At 51.7% G+C, this 20,201-nt stretch overlaps 1 protein-coding gene across 1 annotated transcript in view; it reads right to left on the bottom strand.

The window, feature by feature from the left end:
* The window catches only part of LIMK2 (LIM domain kinase 2), a 68,776-nt gene extending 48,799 nt beyond the window's left edge, over positions 1-19,977 (bottom strand). Inside the window, 2 exon segments of the mRNA XM_020996338.2 lie at positions 6,215-6,314; positions 19,825-19,977. Of these exon segments, the coding sequence (XP_020851997.1) occupies positions 6,215-6,314; positions 19,825-19,840 (116 nt within the window). The 5' untranslated portion in view covers positions 19,841-19,977.
* Positions 19,978-20,201: the final 224 nt, after the last annotated feature.

The raw sequence follows: 20,201 nt of genomic DNA, 5'->3' as shown, positions 1-20,201 counted from the left end.
GAGCCCACTTCACCCCCAAGAAGGCTGTTCTGCCCCTCAATTAATGTGCTTATGGTTTACTCTATATTATAATGCCCTGAATGGGTGTCTTACCCTCCCAGCCAGGTGTAAACTCCTGAAGGGTAGGGATAATGCCTTTTTTTAAACTTTGGATCTTCCCCAGCACCAATGCGGGAGGCTGGCAAGCCTTTAAATAAACAACTGTTCAGAAAGTCTGAGAATTCTGGCCACCTGTTACTTCTGCAAAGCTGAATGGGCTTGATGGGAACAGCAAAGGAGCTGGGATACATGACTGTGTGAGGTGTGTCCGAGCTAAGGAAGTGCTCTTTCTGGTCCCGTGGCCCCATCACTTCCCATCTCAAGCCCTCAGTTTTGTCATCTGAGAGAAGCCACAATGAGGCCTGAGGCAGACAGAGAGATTTCTACACCCTCCAAGTCCACTCCCCCCCAACCCAGTAAGAAAATGACAGAAGTTTCCAGAGATGTCAACTGAATCAGAGAACGTGACAATGCCCGGCTCTCCGCAGTGTCTCTGCAGTCCTAGGAAACAAGAATCTCTGGGTTGGATTCATTTCATCAAACAAACACTGATGGAGCATGCGCCCTGGGCAAAGCCCAGAGCTGGACCCCAAGGGAAGGCAATGCTATGGGGCATTGTCCCTGTCCTCATGGACGGTACAGGAACAATTATAATAACCCTCCGATTATCTGATTAGCTCATCGTCCGTCCTCCCCCTCACCCCCAATACTGTCACTGAACAGTTAGGAGCCTGAAGAGAAGGGCCCGAGACAGCCCCTTGTCCCAGGGCAGCTTCCCTCTGAGATATGCTGACCTCATGGCAGCATTGTGAGCTTTCCAGAGTACTCTGCAGCCCTAGGAGGGAACTGCAACACGTCCTACTCATTACCTTCATTTGAAAGCTGGGCACCAGGCTTAGGAAGATGAAGGGAACAAGGGGCTTAGGAGCCTATGGCCTAGAGCTAGCTGGTGCTGGAGGAGGAAGACGTTCCAACGATGCTCAGTGTCGCTCCTGCTGTTAAGGCGAGCACGCCTTCCAGGATGCCAAACTGAAACAAAGTCCTATTGGCCCGTTTCAGGGCCATGCTGGGAGAAGGGAATCAATCAGGAGAGCTTTCATGAAAAGAGCAGCATTTTGCCTGAGCCATTAAGAGGATGAGCAGGCATTCCAGGCCCAGGGAAGAACATGAGCAAAGGTGTGGAGGGAGGAGAGCATATGGCATGTCGAAGGCACAGAGAACAGGCTAGGAGATGTCATTCGGACCCATCCCCTACCCTGAAAAGCGCAGGTGGGAAGTGCTGCAGAGCTCACCGTTAGGAGCGATTATCGCCACATCTCCCAGCACGCTGAATACCTCCTCTCTCCACTGCTTCTGGCAAGAACAGGAAATGCCAAGACATGTTCTTAAATAAGGCAAAGTCTATCTGGGTTTCTGGATGTCAGTTTTAATTTTTCTACCAAGAAATAGGTTTAAGCAAATAATTTAGTGACTCCATTCGTGTGTCTGAGTTACTAGGTGACAAAAAAGGCTGTACGTTGCTCAACCAAGGACTTATCTTTGGGCATTTTGCCCAAATCCTTTCCACCTTGACCTAGTCTATTCTAGAACAGTATATAAGTGGCACTTGTAATGGACTGATTTATATCATGGTTACTCATGTGTGTGTTAAACCAACCAGCCACAAGACTGTGGCTGATCAGGTACCGGATCAGCGGAGCGACAAGCCTACTATGTGCCCGCCCTTGGGTCAGAGTACAAAGAATGAAAGGATCCTGACTCTCAGGGAACTTATATTCTAATGGAGACAAGGAAACATATAAGCAAATACAGCAGGAAAAAGGTGATTAAATGCAAATATATGTGTATATTTGTATTTATGTCTATGCATGTATATATGTGCATATATATATATATACACACACACATACATTTTATATATATATTATATATATATATATAGAGAGAGAGATGAACAAAGGAAGAGAGATACAGAGGGAGAGACAGAGAGAGGGGGAAGGGAAAGAGAGAAAGAGAAAAGGAAAGACGAGAGAAAGGGAGGGAGAGGAAGGGAACAAAAGGAGGGAGAAAGGGTAAGAGGGAGGGACAGGAAGAGGGGGAGAGAGAGACACACACTGAGAGAAAAGGAGGAGGGAAGGAAGGAGAGACAGCGAGAGACAGAGAAAAGGGAGAGTAGTTCAATACAAGGCAGTTTGGTGGGGAGAGCCATAGCAGTTGAGAGAATCAGAAAAGGTTTCATGTTGAAGACAGTGCTCGAGCTGGGACTCTATCAGGTGGGGGTAAGGAGGGAGGCGGTGCAGACACTGGGAAAGATGGGAGATGAAGTGCCATGTGTAAGGAATAGAAAAAAGATCAGCTTAACCAAGTCCTTGAGTGTGAGAAAGGGAGTGAGTAATGGCCAAAGAGGCTGCAAAGATAGATGGGGCCCATGTTGTGAAGAGCTGTAGAAGCTAAACAGAGGAGTCTACATTGTTCCTAGGCACAATGAGAAGCCACTGGTGTCGATGCAGTAGGGGAGTCCCACAGTCAGACTACCCTAAGGAAAATACTTGGGGAACATCGTGGTGGATAGACTGGAGCAGAGAGAGTTGAGGCAGGGAGACCAACTGTGATTGTTATCCTTTGCTCTTGAAGAGGACCAAAATGGCATCACTACATTGCAGTCAAGGTGTAGCGTGTCCAACTGTGGCTGATCAGCTCTACCACAGGTCGGGCAGAAATGTCCACGTTAGCATTTGGAGTGGCTCTGCTCATGGATCACAGCATGCCAAAGGCAATCACACTGTGCATACCCTTTGACCCAGCAACAGCACTGAGATCAAAGAAAAGGGAAAAGGAGCCACACGTACAAAACTATTCATAGCAGCTCTTTTTGTGGTGGCCAAGAACTGGAAACTGAGGGGATACCCATCACCTGGGGAATGGCTGAACAAGTTGTGGTATATGATTGTAATGGAATACTATTATTCTGTAAGACATGGTGAGCAGGCAGACTTCAGAAAAACCTGGAAAGACTTGTGTGGACTGCTGCTGAGTGAAGTGAGCAGAGCCAGGAGAACATCGTACACAGCGACAGCAGCAATGTGTGATGACCAGCTATGATGGACTCAGCTCTTCTCCAAAAGACTCATGATGGAAAATGCTGTCCACCTCTAGAGAAAGAACTCTGGAGTCTGAGCGCACACTGAAGTACACTATTTTCACTTTTTGTTGGTTTGTGGTTTTTTCCTTTGGTTCTGTTTTTTCTTTCACAACATGACTAATGTGGAAACATGTTTTACATGATTGCCCATGTGTACCCTATCAGACTGTCTGATGTTTGGGGAGAGGGGAGGGAGAAAAATTAGGAACTCAAAATCTCACAAAAAATGAAAGGTGGGACAGCGAGGTGGCACAGTGGACAGAGCACCAGCCCTGAAATCAGGAAGACCTGAGTTCAAATCCGGCCTCAGACCAAACACTTCACACTTACTAGCTGTGTGACTCTGGGCAAGTCACTTAACCCCAACTGCCCCCAAAAACAAACAAACAAAAAAAATGAAAGTTGAAAATTGTCTTTACATGCAATTGAAAAAAATGAAATACTATTTACTTAAAAAAAAAAAAGGCTGCTTAGAACCCCAAAGGGCTGCCAAATCCACTGCAGCTTCAGCCCAGTGAGACTATTGGCTGGGCCGCCTGTGTGCAGGTTGTGAGTACAGCTCCCAGGGCATCCACATCTGCTGCTTTGTCAGCTGCCTGCTGCCACAGGACTTTGAGATCGGTAAAAATGATAAAATAGTATGGATGATGTCTGTTGATCTGCACATAAATCGGACTGACATGAGGCAGAGTTGCCGGAAGCCGTCAGCCTCAGTTTCTCTTCCAGAGTCATCACAGTCCCGTGGCAATACAAAGTCAAGACAACTGATGATAGCTCAGGATTCAGTGAACGATGCTGGCGTCTTTGGTGTCTAACCAAACTAAGCCTTCCACAGCGCCTGCTTCAGCTGCCCTCATGGCTGTTGGACCAGACTGTTCTCATCCGCCCATTCTGCTGGAGAGAGTCTTGCCATGCTTGGGGCAGGCACCCCTCAGTTTAGTCTATTTGTTGAAACGATTTACTAGAGTAAGGCCACTGTGCATGGTACAGCTACTCGGAGCCACAGGTGAGTGTAAGTAGATGCCAAAGCAGACACCAAAAGCAGAAAGCAATCCTTACACCAGAGGTCCCCTGCACCCCAGGGAGACCAACTAGGAGACTGGGCAATAATCTAGGCAGGAGGTCATGAGGAGCTGAACTAAAGGGTGGCCCTGTCAGATAAGAAGATGCTGTGGAGGCAGAACATGAGTTCTGGCACGGAGCTTGGCTCCACAGGATGAAGGAGAGGCAGGAGTCCAGGATGATGGCCAGAGCTACAAACCTGGACTACAGCTGGCAGGGGGAAGAGGTAGGGAAATCTAGAGAAGGACAGGGCTTGGGAGGACAGCAAATGAGGGCCGTTTGGGATATGTGAGCATTTTTGTGGCCCCTTCTCTGTGCCGGGCACTGTGGTAAGTCCTTTATAAATATCATCACATCGATCCTCACAACAACCCTGGAAAGAAGATGGCGTTATTATTCCTATACAGATGAGGAACCTGAGGTGAGCAGTGGTTAAGTCACTTGCCCAGGGACACCCAACCTGTAATTGTCTGGGGCAGGATGTGAACTGGGGTCTTCTTGACTCTGGCCTGGTGGGCACTCTGTCCACTATGGTGCTCCCTAGTGGCCTGAACAAGAAAGGCGATGATGTATACAGAGATCTCAGAAATCTGTGGAGAAAAGACAGACTCATGGGGACTGATGAGGTCACCCTCTCTTTCTGTCTCCCCAGTCTGCCCTAGAGCTGGAGGTGCTCTTACACGTTTCCTGAAGTGAGCTGATCGGGGATGAGGACTACTCCTGAAGGCACCAAGGACAGCCTGGTGAGTCACGCCAGCACGTCCATCACACTATGCTTCGTGTCTGTGCCAGGGTCTGGCACACCAGAGTCTCAGAAGTTGGAGTGAGATGGGCTCATCTTCACTCCGGTAAGAGCTACTTAACCTACTCCAAACACATACTTTCAGGACTTATAAAAGGGGTTTGGGCCTGATGACCTCCTAGTTCTCATTCTCTGGCGGGTGCCAGGCCATTGTTCTGTGCCATCCAGCGCACCCAGAGCAATGTGGAAGCACTGAGAAGTGGGAAAGCACCAGCAGCAGAAAAAACAAAAAACAAAAATACCAAGCCAAGTGGCACTAATGTGGTCAAATAGCCAGAATGCCAGGAAATGGAGCAAAAAGACAGCACTGACCTGGCAGTGGTGAGGGTTAGCCTGGGAGCTCGGAGGAAGACTGGCTCCTCTCCCACTCTCCTCTTTTCAGAGGCCCCGGGGCCCTTGGGGAGGCGAGCCCTCTGAAAAGCATGCAGTGAGACCGGGGCTGCTGAAGGCTCTCTGGCAGAAATGCTCAGAAATTCATACTTGCTGGGAAAGGGGGGCCCTAAAAGGCAGACCCCTCCCAAGCATCTCTCTGAGGGCTGCCTTTGTGGTTTCCAACACATTAGTTTGAAATCTTCAGGGGTAGCTTTAAAAAAAAAAAAAAGATCCCAAACTAAAATACAATTCACTCAGTCCCCAAGGCAAAACTGGGGGGTGAGGGGTAGGGGCAGCCCCTCTCTCTTCCCTATCTAGTTTTCAAGCTGCAGAGTGGTCTTTGGGGACTTCTCATCACTCAGATCAGACCATGATGGTCATTTTAACCTGATCTCACCTGGGGGTGCGGTGGATACAGTGCTGAGCCAGTCAGGAATACCTGAGTTCATATCCTGCCTTAGACACTTCCTAGCTGTGTGATCCTGGGCAGATCACTCAGCCTCAGTTTCCTCATTACAAAGACTAGCTCCTAGGACGGTTGTGAGGATCAGATGAGATAATACTTGTAAAGTGATCAGCACAGTAACTGGCACATAGCAGGTGCTATATAAATGTCATCCCTATGATTACGATAGCTATTGTTATTATTAGAGAAAAATGTTTAGGAATGTGATTTGTTCTGACCAGCTCTGACCACCACGGAAGGTGATACAGCCCCATATAATGAGAAAGAGCACCTCTAAAGATCCTTTCATCAGCCCCTGGGAAGGCCCCCAAGCGGCCAACAGGTCACTTACCGGAAACAAGAAGTGTGCCAGACTTCACTCACTGTCCTGTACAGTCTCTGGGCAGGGAGGACATGGTCACCACACCCTCGACATTTCCAGGTGTCTTCCCCTGCAACAGAGAAAGCCGACTCTTTTAGAAAAGAGGCAGGATGGTGTCCCAGGGACAGCACCAAACTGGAAGCCAGAAGATGTTCACGGGTTGGCTTTGACTGTGACATCGTGCAGGCCACTCTATCTAAACCTCAGTTTCTTCATCTGTAAATTGGGAATAAGATGACTTTGTCTCTCTCACAGGGCTGCTGTGAGCCAAGTACTCTGTCACCTCCAAAGTGCTTGAGCAAAGGTTCAGACCCTGTAGGCAGTGCCCTGCTTCACCAGAACAGGGCATCTGTTTGCCGACTGAGAGCCTTCCTTGTAAACTGACTGTGTCTGGGAGAAAGAGCTTTGTTTGGGGTCCAGACTGAAAGCCAGGGCCATATTGGCAGGGATAGCTCCTGAATGTTGTTAGACCAGCAGGGTGGATGAATAGACAATGGACAGCCCGGCATTTCAGGGATGCTTTAGAGCAACTGGGGGCAGCAGCTGAGGAGAAGGAATTGCTCACAGTGCCCTTGTCGCTCCTAGACAAGCTAGGACAAAGAAGCCGGAGGAGGGCTCTGAAATACCAGCTCAGCTCCCTGGACAGCAATGAGCTCAGTGCATGCTGCCCCTGGATAGCTCTTCAGCTCTCCTTAAAGTGACACCTGCTTAGGGTGAAGGGAAAAACCCAAACTCCACAGACGGGCACATTCGCAAAATCTCATCAGAAAGACTGCTAGGGACCAGAAGGGGGAGGAACCAGATGCCAGACCAGCTTAAGCTAGCTCACCTCTGCCATTCATCTCTACAACAATGAGGAGACTCATGTGCAGTCAGCTGACAGATCTGAATTTCTATACCAAATGAAAATCCAAAGGCCTTTGGAATCTATGTGTCTATTCCAGAGATGGGGAACCTGTGGCCTTCAGGCCACATGTGGCCCTCTGGGTCTTCAAGTGCAGCTCTTTGACTGAATCCAAATTTTACAGAACAAATCCCCTTAATAAAAGGGGCCGAGGCCTCCCTCCACATATATTCACAGTTGAATGCTTCTTTTCCTGTAAACCCAGCCCAGAACCAGGAAGGGGTTGCTCAGGGTTGTAGGTTTTAAAAGTCCTTTGAGACATACAACCACGCCGTCAGGGTGGAGTAACTTGTTAGCGGGTCAGGGCGTAACCAGGTTTGGAATCTGGGGTTCTTGGTGCCTTTGCCTAAGGTGGGCCCCAGGATAAGAGTGAGTTGTTAATCTTTTGGACTTGTTGGCATAGATGGCATCTAGCCTCTTTCCCCCCTAACCATGGGGGGAATCCGGTTACGTGCACTCAGGGGCCCCATGAGAAGTGAGAGCTGGGAGGGCAACATTTTCTCAGGTCACTCAGGTCTAGGGTGGAGTGAGAGGCTTGGAATGGGAAAATGTCCTTCTAGAGGAGATTAAATGAGTAGCTTATATTCCCTGGAATCTATAAAGGCTATACATACCCCCACTTCTTCTCAGATTCTCCCTACTGCCCTGAGATGAAGGTAGGGCAAGACTGGGCACTCATAGCTCAATTTTTCTGGGGACAAAACTGAGTCAGCCCCAAGTAGGGAAGGGCTTTGCCCAGGGTTGCTCAGAGCTAGCTTGGATTCACCCTCCTGGATAGATGATTTCCAAGGTGGCTTAATTCAGTGAACACATTAATTGCCTACTGTGTGCAAGGGTGTGTGCTAAGGGCTTAGTGCACTGATACTAAAAATGGTTTAGCCCTGACCTTAAGAAAATTAGATTTTGGTTATGGGAAGACAGCGAGCACACAGGATCAAAAAGCTGGAGCTCCACCTGCTACAAGGAACATCCACACTTCACAGAACAAATCCCCTTCAGAAAAGGATGTGTTCTGGAAAACTTGGACTCAGTCAAAAGACCACACCTGAGGGCCACATGCGGCCCTGGAGGCTGGAGGTTCCCCATCTCTGGAACAGACACATAGATTCCAAAGGCCTTTGGATTTTCATCTGGTATAGAAATTCAGATCTTTTGGCTGACTGCACATGAGTCTCCTCATTGTTGTAGAGATGAATGGCAGAGGTGAGCTAGCTTAAGTCTATTCCATCAATGGTGGAATCCAACCTTCCTTGTTCCCCTGTGGAATTGTACCTCCAGGCCTGACAGCCCTGTACAAAGACTAGGCTCCTGCCTCACTTCTGACCTAAATCAATCTTATCAATCTGGATCACCAAACTTGGTTCCGAATAACTTTCCACGGAGCTTGAAGAGGCCCTCTGCTTTGGAGGACAGAGATTTGCTAGCAGGAAGTACATCACAGCCAGTCCCTACAGCCCCCATCCCACCCCGCTGTCCCATGCATGTTCCCAGCATGCACTATGCCTTCACTTTTCCTGATTTGGTCCCCACAACATCCCCACCTACCCTTTCAAAGGCAACACAAACCCAGCCTCCAAGAGCAGGCCGCCTCTGATTTCCTGGCTGTCAACACAGACCTTCCTTCTGCCAGGGCAGACTTAACCTAATTGCTTGCATCTACCTCTCCTACGCTTGTCCAGTCAACAAACCTTCATTGATTAACCACCACAGTGCTAAGCACGGCCTGGTAGGAGGTGCTGGGAGATGGTTCAGGTAAGACATAGCTCTGACGCTCCTAGATAGAGGCTAAGACCAAAGCTCAGATGACCAAAATGTGTCACATCGCATGATTAGTACATTACGAAGGAGAAAACCAAATGCTAAGTAGGGGCCACTGGTTGAAAGCCTGGGCATGTGTACCCTGGGCAAGAGAAGGCTTACCAGGCCACATTCCAGGAGAACTGGGCAACCAGTTACCTCCTGTACATTCATACTAGGGCACCCTTCCCTGGGCCAGGGGTGTGGAACCTACCGCCTTGAGGCCACATGTGGCCTTTTGATGGAATCCAAATTTTACAGAACAAATCTTGAGATACTTAAGGATCTGGAGGCCACATATGGCCTCAAGATTTGTTCTGTAAGAATTGGATTCCATCACAAGGCTGCACTTAAGGATCTAGAATGCCAAGTTCCCTACTCCTGCTTGCCTGGGCTATTTCCTAGGCCTGGAAGGACTTTCTTTCCCCATCTTTACTTGATGAACTCTTTTTATCTCCTTCAGGAACAGCTCCCTCCCCCCATCCAGCCTCCTTTCCACCAGCTGGTAACCAAGTAACAAAGTTCCTCTCCTCCCAAGGACACTTCAGCCCCAGGACTTCAAGGACCTTTGGTTCCATCAGTGTGGACACACTCACGCCTGTCCCAGATCACACCCCTCTAACCTTTAGGATGTGGTCTTTGAGAGTCAACCAACAGAAGAGTCACAATACTTTATAGCCACACATGGTGCTGGCATCTGTAAGAGATTAATGGTAGGCAGGCGAGGAAGGAAGAAGGAAGGACAGTCTTCTGGTAGAGTAGTTTTAAAATCAGGCTTTTAATAGCTATCTCCCCATTATTAGCAACACAAAAGGGAAAAAATATTGGTTTCTAAGCCAGGTTTTTCTGGGCATGCCCAGTTCTCCTTCCCTCATCCTACTCTTTTACCCCAGGCTCTGAGAAATGGGCCTGGAGGACACATGTTTTTGGTGTGTGTTGTCTGTTCTCGGTTTCAGGAGCCAGAGGGGATTCTCCCGCCTCAAGAGTTTGAGCCATGGAGACCTTGGAGCCAGGATGGTACAATAGCTAGCCTGACATGGAAGCCCTGAGAAGCCAGGTGCCTGGCACTTGAACAGGGAACCATTATTTGTGTTTGTATATCTACCCTGATGCTTCAAAATATTTGATAAACTTTTGGTGAACAAAAGAATGTAATCTGAATTATCTAACTGGTTTGATGATCAGGCATGGGTTAAAGATGACCCCAAGGTTTGGAGCCTTAGTGACTCTGGGGAGATGGTGCTATGGACAGAAAAGCCCTGAAGCCAAAATGGCTTGATGGGGAAAGATGGGAATCTGAGGTGACAGTAAGTAGTAAAGTAGAGGAGGTAACTGAATGTCTCCAGAGCAATTAGGAATGACCTAAAAGCTGGATGGCCTAGAGAGGTAAAGAGCTCCCCCTCCTTGGAGACACTTGAGCAGAGGCTGGACCACCATTTCATGCCTGACCCAGCCACAATGGCTGCTGAGGACTTTTCCAACATCTGACTTCTGAAATTCCTGTGACACTAACCTGGAACTCGAGTGAGAAAGAGGTCTCAAGTAGAGACTGGGGAGACCTTGGGCTAGACACAGCAGTTAAAGCCATAAAAATGGGTTTGAGTCACAACCATTTTCCACTAAATTAGAAAAGGCTAAAGCAGAAGAATATGATTTAACCCCTCAGCCCTCTTCCACACGCTTGGCCAGTTCCTATATCCATCCCTCATTCTTGAAAATTTATAAACATCCTGAATCTTTAGAGTCTGAAAGTCTCACCCTAAAGCAGGAAACCCCTCCATAGCTGTCCCAACACCCTGCCTCTGCCAACACACCTCCAGGAAACTCACCAGCACTTTGGCCCCAAATCCTATCTTTCTTCCAAGATTCTCCCCACCATTTCTCTCTTTTTTTCCTTTTATCCATTTTGAACTTAAATACAAAAAGAAAAAAAAGCATTTCCATGTACACAGCACAACACAAAAAGAGCACTCCGTATGAAACCATGAATCTCCATTTCACACTGTTCACTTTTTTTGAAAAACTATATAATAAACACTATACATCATTTTTCAAAACTATCCTGCTTTTCTGTGCTTCCTTCTGAGTTTTCTTTTATTCTCTGCCATACACTTTTTGTTTTTTTCCTCCCTCCCTTTCTACCCAGCATCTCTCTCTCTCTCTCAATCTTTCTTTCTCTCTCTCTCTGTCACACACACATACACACACACACACACACGTGTAAAACTACAGTCTACATACTTCTGTTCATCAGTTCTTTCTCTGGAGGTGGGTAGCATCTTCCTTCATAGATCTTTTGTAGTTGATCTGAGTATTTATAATACTCAAAATGACTAGTCACTCACAGCTGTTCTTAGAACAATGTTGCTATAACTGTATATAGCATTCTCTTGGTTCTGCTCATTTCGCTCTTCATTATTTCATGCAAGTCTTTTGATGTTTTTCTAAGAGCATCAAACTCAGCATTTCTCATGGCACAACAGTGTTCCATCACAATCATATACCACGCCTTGTTCAGCCATTGCCCAGTTGATGGGCATCCCCTCCGTTTCCACCCCACTTCTCTTGATAGCACCCCCATCCTCCAGGCGGCCAAGTTCACAGCCTTGAATTCATCCTTGCCAGGGGTGGGGAACCTTGACTCTTCCTTCCGCCTTGATTCTCACGTCTAATCAGCTGCCTGGTCCTGTCGGTTCTACCCACACGGTCTCTCTCCTCTCTACTCACACAAGCGCTGGGCCTCCTTTGGGCCCTCCACGATTCCTGCCACTGGTCGGTCTCTTCTTTCTCTAATCCATTTACTACTACCCAGCTCCCAAACTGGTTCCCCAGATACAGATCTGACCATGTCATCCCCCTGCTCACAAACCTCCAATGACTCCCTCTTGCTTCTAGGATAAAATTCAAATCCTCTGGCCTGTAAAGACCTCTACAATCTGGCTCCCAGCTCCCTTTCCAGGCCTCTTCACACATTCTCCATTCCAATCAAACTACCCTTCCAGCTGTATGTTTCACATTAAAAGACATCCTCTCTCCTGCTTCCTTGTGGTTCCTCATGACCATCACCTCTGGCTCCCAGGATCCCTGAGGCTCACTTGAAGCGCCACGTCCTTTCCTGGGACACCCCATCAGCATTAACTCTGCCAGGTGTGCCCTGCATTTGCTCACCCATCTCTCCACTAGAATGCAAACCTGAGTACAAAGACTATTCATTTTTGTTTTGTGTCCCACCATCTAGCATCATAAATGGCACATCACAGGTATTTAATACATGCTTGCTGATGTCAAGTTTCCAGGGCAGCAAGCGGGCGGGCTAGTTGGCTGGAAAAGTGTGCCTGCACAGGGGTGATGTAAAACGGGGCTTCACTGTGGAGGGCTCTAACAGCCAGGCTGAGGACTTTGTAGCTTAAGTGCAAAGCAGTGGGAGCCACTGGGGATTTCTGAGCAAGAGAGTGACATACACAGTAAAGCCTGTGCTTTGTTTTTTTTTTTTTTATTAGGCAATGGGGTTAAGTGACTTGCCCATGGTCACACAGCTAGCAAGTGTTATGTGTCTGAGGCTGGATTTGAACTCAGCTCCTCCTGAATCCAGGGCCGGTTGGTGCTCCATCCACTGCACCAACTAGCTGCCCCTAAGCCCGTGCTTTGAGAAGACTATTTGGGCAGTGGCATGAACCTTGGATTGGAGAGGGAGGAGCCTTGAAGCAGAGAGACGAAGCTCCCACCACGGCCCAGGGATGAGGCAATGAGGGCCTGAGCTAGGGAAAGGTCAAGGTGAGGAGAGAGAAGGACATGACTGAAGAGATGTGAAGGCAGCAGCAAGAAGACGTGCCACCTGACTGAATACAGGCAGTAAGAGAGAGGGAAGATCAAAGACAGCTTAGGGATGTAAGACTGTAATACCCAGAAGCATGGCTGTGCCCTCCACCCCACCTCCCCCACGTTTGGAGGAGGAGGAGAATAAGCTCCATTTTGACCTTCTGAGGTTGTCCTTGATGAATGGCCGAGAAGTCCAGCAGGCAACTGAGGCTGGATCAGAGACAGCCTGAGGCAGTGGAAAGAGTCCTAGATATAGAGGCAGTGGGCTTGGGTTCAAATCCTGACTGTGACTTGAGCCCAACTTTGACCAACAGGTCACACGGCCTCTTTGGCCCTCAGCTTCCTCCTCTATAAAATAAAGAGATCAGGCTGGATGGCCCTTTCTGGCTCCAGATCTGTGCTCCTCAATGTGGACGTGGGAGTCTGTGAGGTCACCAAGAAAGGAGGGAGAGAGAAAGGAAGAGGCCCCCGAACAGTCTTGGGGGACACCCATGTGAAGGAAGCAGAAGGGGGGTGATCCACCAGAGGAGATGGAGCAACTGTAGTCAGAGGAGAGCCAGAAGAGACCATGCCATGAAGGCAGAGGACAGGAGAGCACCCAGGAGGCACAAAAGCTGCTAGAAGGTCAAGAAGGAAGACGACTGATCTGATTTTTTAAAAAAATGTTCTCCCTTTTATATTGTTGAGGTTTCAGGTGAAATGGGACCAATTTGATTATCTCTCCCTTTCCTGTTTAAGGGTTAGGCTCAGTAACTAGGTTACTGAGAGCTTGCTCTCCTCAGCCCACAGCTTCAGGTTGGACAGAAAATCCCAGGCCCTGAGGTGCCCAAAATACCAGGGATCCTGGTCGGACTGGATGAGCAGCATTCCTTCCCATTGGTCTGAGTGAGATCGCTGCTGCTTCTCAAGTTCCTTTGGACAATAAGGGCTGAGGACAAACACTGAACTCAGTTCAGCTTGTGAACAACACCCACAGCAACTGCTGGGCCACTTGGGAGCTGGGGAGTCAGGTGTGTGGCTCCAGCTCCGGGACAAACCAGGAAATGGAGGGGGGAAGGGCAGCGAGATAGTGAAGGGAGGGGAGAAAGCTCCCACTTCAGTGGAACACCCACCAGAGGGAGGGTGATGATTAACAGGTGTTCCCCATGTCTTCTTCTCTATCCTGAAGTCGCTTCCCAAGGCTTGCCAGACATCACTAAAGGGAACATGAGCCAGGGTCCTCTCATCTTTCCCTCATTGACTGAAGACACAGAAAGTTTTCACTCCAGCGGCTGCTCGGTTCTGTCATCTTTCCCTATTTAAAATTTTTTTAAATAGAAGTTTTATTGATGCCTATTGGGTATTTACATCTCAGTCATTTCCAAATCCCAAATTTAATTAGGAGAAATCTGCAATGATTAAAAGTGATGGATATTCCTAACCTTGCACTGGGATAGGCACAGTGGTGTGGTAGGAAAAAACTGAACAGGGAACCACAAGACCTGGGGCTGAGCACTGGCTCTGCCATCGACTGGGGAGAGAGTATGCCTTTCTGAGCCTCCATTTCCTCCTCAGTAAAATGAACAGGGTGGGACTAAATGATCTTCAGAGTCCCTCCCAGCTCTGACACCCCCTATTCTAAGGGCCTTCCCACCTCTGATGTCCCCTGTTCTAAGGCCCCTTAGACAGCTCTGACATCCCCTGTTCTAAGGCCCCTTAGACAGCTCTGACGTCCCCTGTCCGAAGGGCCTTCCCAGCTCTGACATTCCCCATTCTAAGACTCCTCTCAGCCCTGACGTCCCCTGTCCGAAGGGCCTTCCCAGCTCTGATGTCCCCTGTTCTAAGGCCCCTTAGACAGCTCTGACATCCCCTGTCCTAAGGGCCTTCCCAGCTCTGACGTCCCCTGTCCGAAGGGCCTTCCCAGCTATGACATTCCCTATTCTAAGGGCCCCCCTCCCAGCTCTGACATCCCCTGTCCTAAGCATCCCCCCAGCTCTGACATTCCCTGTTCTAAGGCCCCTTAGACAGCTCTGACATCCCCTGTCCTAAAGGCCTTCCCAGCTCTGACATTCCCTGTTCTAAGGCCCCTTAGACAGCTCTGACGTCCCCTGTCCGAAGGGCCTTCCCAGCTATGACATTCCCTATTCTAAGGACCCCCCTCCCAGCTCTGACATTCCCTGTTCTAAGGCCCCTTAGGCAGCTCTGACGTCCCCTGTCCTAAAGGCCTTCCCAGCTCTGACATTCCCCATTCTAAGACTCCTCTCAGCCCTGACATCCCCTGTCCTAAGGGCCTTCCCAGCTCTGACGTCCCCTGTCCTAAGGGCCTTCCCAGCTCTGACATTCCCCATTCTAAGACTCCTCTCAGCCCTGACGTCCCCTGTCCTAAAGGCCTCCCCAGCTCTGACATTCCCTGTTCTAAGGCCCCTTAGACAGCTCTGACGTCCCCTGTCCTAAGGGCCTTCCCAGCTCTGACATTCCCCATTCTAAGACTCCTCTCAGCCCTGACGTCCCCTGTCCTAAAGGCCTCCCCAGCTCTGACATTCCCTGTTCTAAGGCCCCTTAGACAGCTCTGACGTCCCCTGTCCTAAGGGCCTTCCCAGCTCTGACGTCCCCTGTCCGAAGGGCCTTCCCAGCTCTGACATTCCCCATTCTAAGACTCCTCTCAGCCCTGACGTCCCCTGTCCTAAAGGCCTCCCCAGCTCTGATGTCCCCTGTCCTAAAGGCCTCCCCAGCTCTGACATCCCCTGTTCTAAGGCCCCTTAGACAGCTCTGACGTCCCCTGTCCGAAGGGCCTTCCCAGCTCTGACATTCCCCATTCTAAGACTCCTCTCAGCCCTGACGTCCCCTGTCCGAAGGGCCTTCCCAGCTCTGATGTCCCCTGTTCTAAGGCCCCTTAGACAGCTCTGACATCCCCTGTCCTAAGGGCCTTCCCAGCTCTGACGTCCCCTGTCCGAAGGGCCTTCCCAGCTATGACATTCCCTATTCTAAGGGCCCCCCTCCCAGCTCTGACATCCCCTGTCCTAAGCATCCCCCCAGCTCTGACATTCCCTGTTCTAAGGCCCCTTAGACAGCTCTGACATCCCCTGTCCTAAAGGCCTTCCCAGCTCTGACATTCCCTGTTCTAAGGCCCCTTAGACAGCTCTGACGTCCCCTGTCCGAAGGGCCTTCCCAGCTATGACATTCCCTATTCTAAGGACCCCCCTCCCAGCTCTGACATTCCCTGTTCTAAGGCCCCTTAGGCAGCTCTGACGTCCCCTGTCCTAAAGGCCTTCCCAGCTCTGACATTCCCCATTCTAAGACTCCTCTCAGCCCTGACGTCCCCTGTCCTAAAGGCCTCCCCAGCTCTGACGTCCCCTGTCCTAAAGGCCTCCCCAGCTCTGACATCCCCTGTTCTAAGGCCCCTTAGACAGCTCTGACGTCCCCTGTCCGAAGGGCCTTCCCAGCTCTGACATTCCCCATTCTAAGACTCCTCTCAGCCCTGACGTCCCCTGTCCTAAAGGCCTCCCCAGCTCTGGCGTCCCTGTCCTAAAGGCCTCCCCAGCTCTGACATCCCCTGTTCTAAGGCCCCTTAGACAGCTCTGACGTCCCCTGTCCGAAGGGCCTTCCCAGCTCTGACATTCCCCATTCTAAGACTCCTCTCAGCCCTGACGTCCCCTGTCCGAAGGGCCTCCCCAGCTCTGACATGACCTTCCAGGCTCAGAAGCGCTGTATTTATATTTAGGGAGCTGGAATGAAGCTATAATCATGTCTCTCTAAAGCCCAGAGAGGGCAGACTGAGTTCTACAAACATACAATGGAAAAAGAAGCCAAACTCTCGAAGTGGATTTCTCATGCTGCTCCAGGCTCTGATTTCCAGCCCTGGAAGGCAGCCCGGTACGGTAGAAAGAGTCAGGAGGGACCTGAGTTTGCCTCCAACATTTGCTAGTTGTGTGACCCTGGACTTATTAATGAACTTCTCTGAATCTGTTTCCTTCTCAGTGACCTCAACGGGCTCTTGGAAGGACCAAATGAAGTCAGGTATTATTCTGAGTGTCTCCTCGCTCATGGCTGTGGTTCCCATTATCTTCTGTGGGAGGTGGACCCAAAGGAATCTCTTTCTCAGCAGCTTTGGTTCGGAGTCTCAAAGAACAGAACTCCGCAAGCTCAGAATGAATAGTGTTTCAGCGTGAAGCCTTTCCTCTCTGGAAGGATGCTTCTGGGCAGAGGGACTCAGCAAGCCAGAATCCTTCCAGGAGATAGAAAAATACCCCCGAGAGACTAACAGGCTCCAGCTGTCGCTCTCCCTATCCCTCACTAACTGAAAACCCAAAAGATAAGGAACAGACGTCCGTACACAGCATAACAGTGGATCACGGAGGGAGGGGGAAGAGGGCTAAGAATGGGGTAACCTGCACAAAGGTGAACACGATGTCTCCTCAGAGAGGGTTCCCCTCCTCGCACGTCTGCAAAGCCTCCCAGTGCAAAGCACACAGCCTAGACAAACAGGAGCTAAGCAGGACAGGAGCCTCATGATCGGTGATGCAGAGAAAATGAATCCAGAACGTGAAAAGGACCAGGTGTAGACCTGGCCAAACCTGACGGTGTGCCATCCTATATCTAAATATCCAAATGTTCTTGGGGTACACAGCCCCCCACCTCCTGCCATTGCAAACTGGGGGCCACAGGGCCCGTCCGGCAGGCTCTACTGCCGTCTCACCATCACCCCCAGAGCCCAGGCCCTCATTAGCTCTCCCCTGTTGTTGTTGAGTCCTGTTTGACTCCTCGTGACCCCAGGTAGGGTCTTCTTGCCATTTTCTTCTCCAGTGGATTAAGACAAACAGGGTGAAATAACTTGCCCAGAGTCACACAGCTAGTGAATGTCTGAGGCTGGATTTGAACTCAGGTTTTCCTGAATCTAAGCCCAGCACTCTAGCCACTGAGCCACCCCTAGCCTGCTAGAATAAGTTTCTCAAACAAGTCTTACCAGCTTCAAGAAGTCCAAATGCTTTCAAACCATTCTGCTGACCCCAGCCAGGGTCATCTTCCTAAAACCCAGCACTGTGCTCCTCAAAAACTTTGACTGGCTCTCCTCCAAACCCCCTCCTTTAACTGAAAAAATTCACGTGTCGAAGATATACAACCAAAGTCTCCATCATGTGACTGTTCCACTACTCCCACGGAAGAAGCCTGAGCGCCTGCCAAAGTGGCCTGATCCCTGTCTCTGTCTCAGCCTCACTGCCCTGTTCACGCCGGTCCCCTTCCTGGCCGGGCCTGGCTCAGCCTCTGCTTCCTCTTGTTCCTCTAAACTCATCCAATCCTGAGATCCGAAGCTGGGAGAAGGCCCCTAACGTGTCACAGAGGAGGAAACGAAGACCCAGAGAAGGTGACGGGCTTGCCCACCGTCCCAGGTCAGTCAGAATGTAAACCAAAGTCCTCAGATTCCAAATGCCACTGTCCACCTTGCCAATTGTTTCTACTGTTTGGCACTCTCTCACATGCTATCCATTATTTGGCTCATCACGCGTGTATTCAATTCAGTTCTACGTGCATTTCTAAGGCTCCTACTGTGTGCCAGGCAGTGGGTCAATCTGTGCCTTCATGGACCTGACATTCTACTGGTGAGAGATCCCATGGGCATGAGTAAAGAAACACAACAGCATCCATCTATTATATAACACATTTTCTAGAAGGGAGAGCGCCAGTGACCGGAGGATTCAGCAAAGGCCTGTGCAGGAGGCAGCCTGGGAGTGCAGCCCAAGAGGCCTCTTCCCTCCCGGGGCTCAGCACAGGGCCTTGCTCGTGGTCCCTAACACAGGTGCTGACTGACTCGTGATAGGTCTGGCTCTGTCCCACAGGAGGAAGCTGGGCTGTGCAGGAGCACAGGCGGGATGCAGGAGAGTCCCGAGGCTGGACCCATTTCCAGGTCTTCCCACCCCTCAGACAGGAGATTCTGCGAGGGCCTCTCGGAGAGGCTCTTTGGGCCGGCCAAACAGGTTCGGTCACTGCAACGCTAGAGGACCTCCGACAGCTCTGTGGTCACTTTCCCAACTGCTCCGAGTGGGGCTGGCGGGACCCAAAGACCCGGGGGGGGGAGGGGCGGGACGGCGCTAGGTGGCAAAGACTGAGTCCTGCGGTTGTGGGAACCGGGAAAGGGCGAAGGGATGGGAAAGCAGGCTGGCCCCCAGGCCTGGCAGCGCTGAGGAAGTGACTGAGCCGCCGGCTCCTTCCAGCGAAGGAAGTGACCGTCCCGGCCGGTCAGGCAGGAAGCAGGAGCGGGCGAGGCCGGGACGTCCGTCCCGGAGGCTCCCCCCCATCACCGGCCTCTCGGGGGCCGGCTGACCCCCCGCCTGACACAGGGGGCAGGAAGCAGGCCAGCCCGGTCAGTGCTCGGGCCTCCCCAGGCCCCCTCCTGCACCACCCGTCCCTGCCCTCGGGGGGCGCCCCGCTCTCCAGAGAAGGCTCTGGAGCTCCCCAGGCCCCCCAACACTGCCCCCCCTCACTTCTCGGCCCCCTTTCGGAGGGGTCCCCCCTCAGCTCACCTAGAACCTCCCCCACCGCCACAGAGGCCCCGGGGAGGGGGCGTCCGTAAGCTCCCTTCCTCCCCACAGGGATGAGCGCTAACGGCCCCCCTCCTCCCCAGGAGCCCCGATCTCCCTTATTCCTCCCTCCCATCACCCCCGCAGAGACGACCCCCCGCCCGGGAAAGCGCGCACCCCCCAGTCACCCCTCATCCGAGGGGAGGGGCTCGTGATCCCCAGCATCCCCCCAGACGAAGCCCCTCCCTGGGGGCCCCCCCCAGCCTGCTCCTTCCAGCCCGGGGCCTCCTGGGGTTCAGGTGGGAGCCCCTCCCAGACCCCCCCCATCCCGTCACGCCCTCGGCCCTCGTCCACCCGGCTCCTTAGCCCCACAAGTCCCTCCTCGGCCCCTCCCCCGGGTCTCCTCCTCCTCCCCCCATCTCCTGCAGGGCAGGGCAACGCGCACTGATTAGGTGCCTACTAAGTTGCGGGCGAGGGGATAAGCGCCCCTCCGCGGTGCCCATGCCCCTCGGGGGCCCCGGGAGGACGGCGGAGGTAGCGGGCAGGGCGGGCTGGGCTCCACTCACCGGACACCCCGTCCATGGCTGCCCGCCGCGGGCCGGCTCCCGGAGCTCTCCCGGCCGTTACCTCAGGCGACAACTGAACGCGCGGAGGGCGCGACCGTCCCGCCTACGGCGCCTCGGGAGGGCCAAACCGCACCTGGCTCCGGGCGCCGCCCGAGGCTGCCGCGGACCCCGCCCCTCCGCCGGCCCCGCGACCCCGCCCCGAGCCTGGCCCCGCCCCTCCGCCGGGCCCGCGGTCACGCCCCCGAGCCTGGCCCCGCCTCTCCGCCCCCCCCCCCGAGCGCGCCGGCTCAGGCTCCGCCCCCTACGCCCACAGGAGCCCCGCCTCCCGAGAGGTGTTCAGAGTCCGCCCTGAGGCCCAGGCCCGGCCGGCGCTGCGG

The sequence above is a fragment of the Phascolarctos cinereus genome, unplaced genomic scaffold (assembly GCF_003287225.1).
Source record: "Phascolarctos cinereus isolate Bilbo 61053 unplaced genomic scaffold, phaCin_HiC Scaffold_4;HRSCAF=312, whole genome shotgun sequence".
NCBI classification, from domain to species: Eukaryota; Metazoa; Chordata; class Mammalia; order Diprotodontia; family Phascolarctidae; genus Phascolarctos; species Phascolarctos cinereus.
Note: the sequence above shows the minus strand (reverse complement) of the source record. Positions and strands in the feature narration are given on the sequence as shown.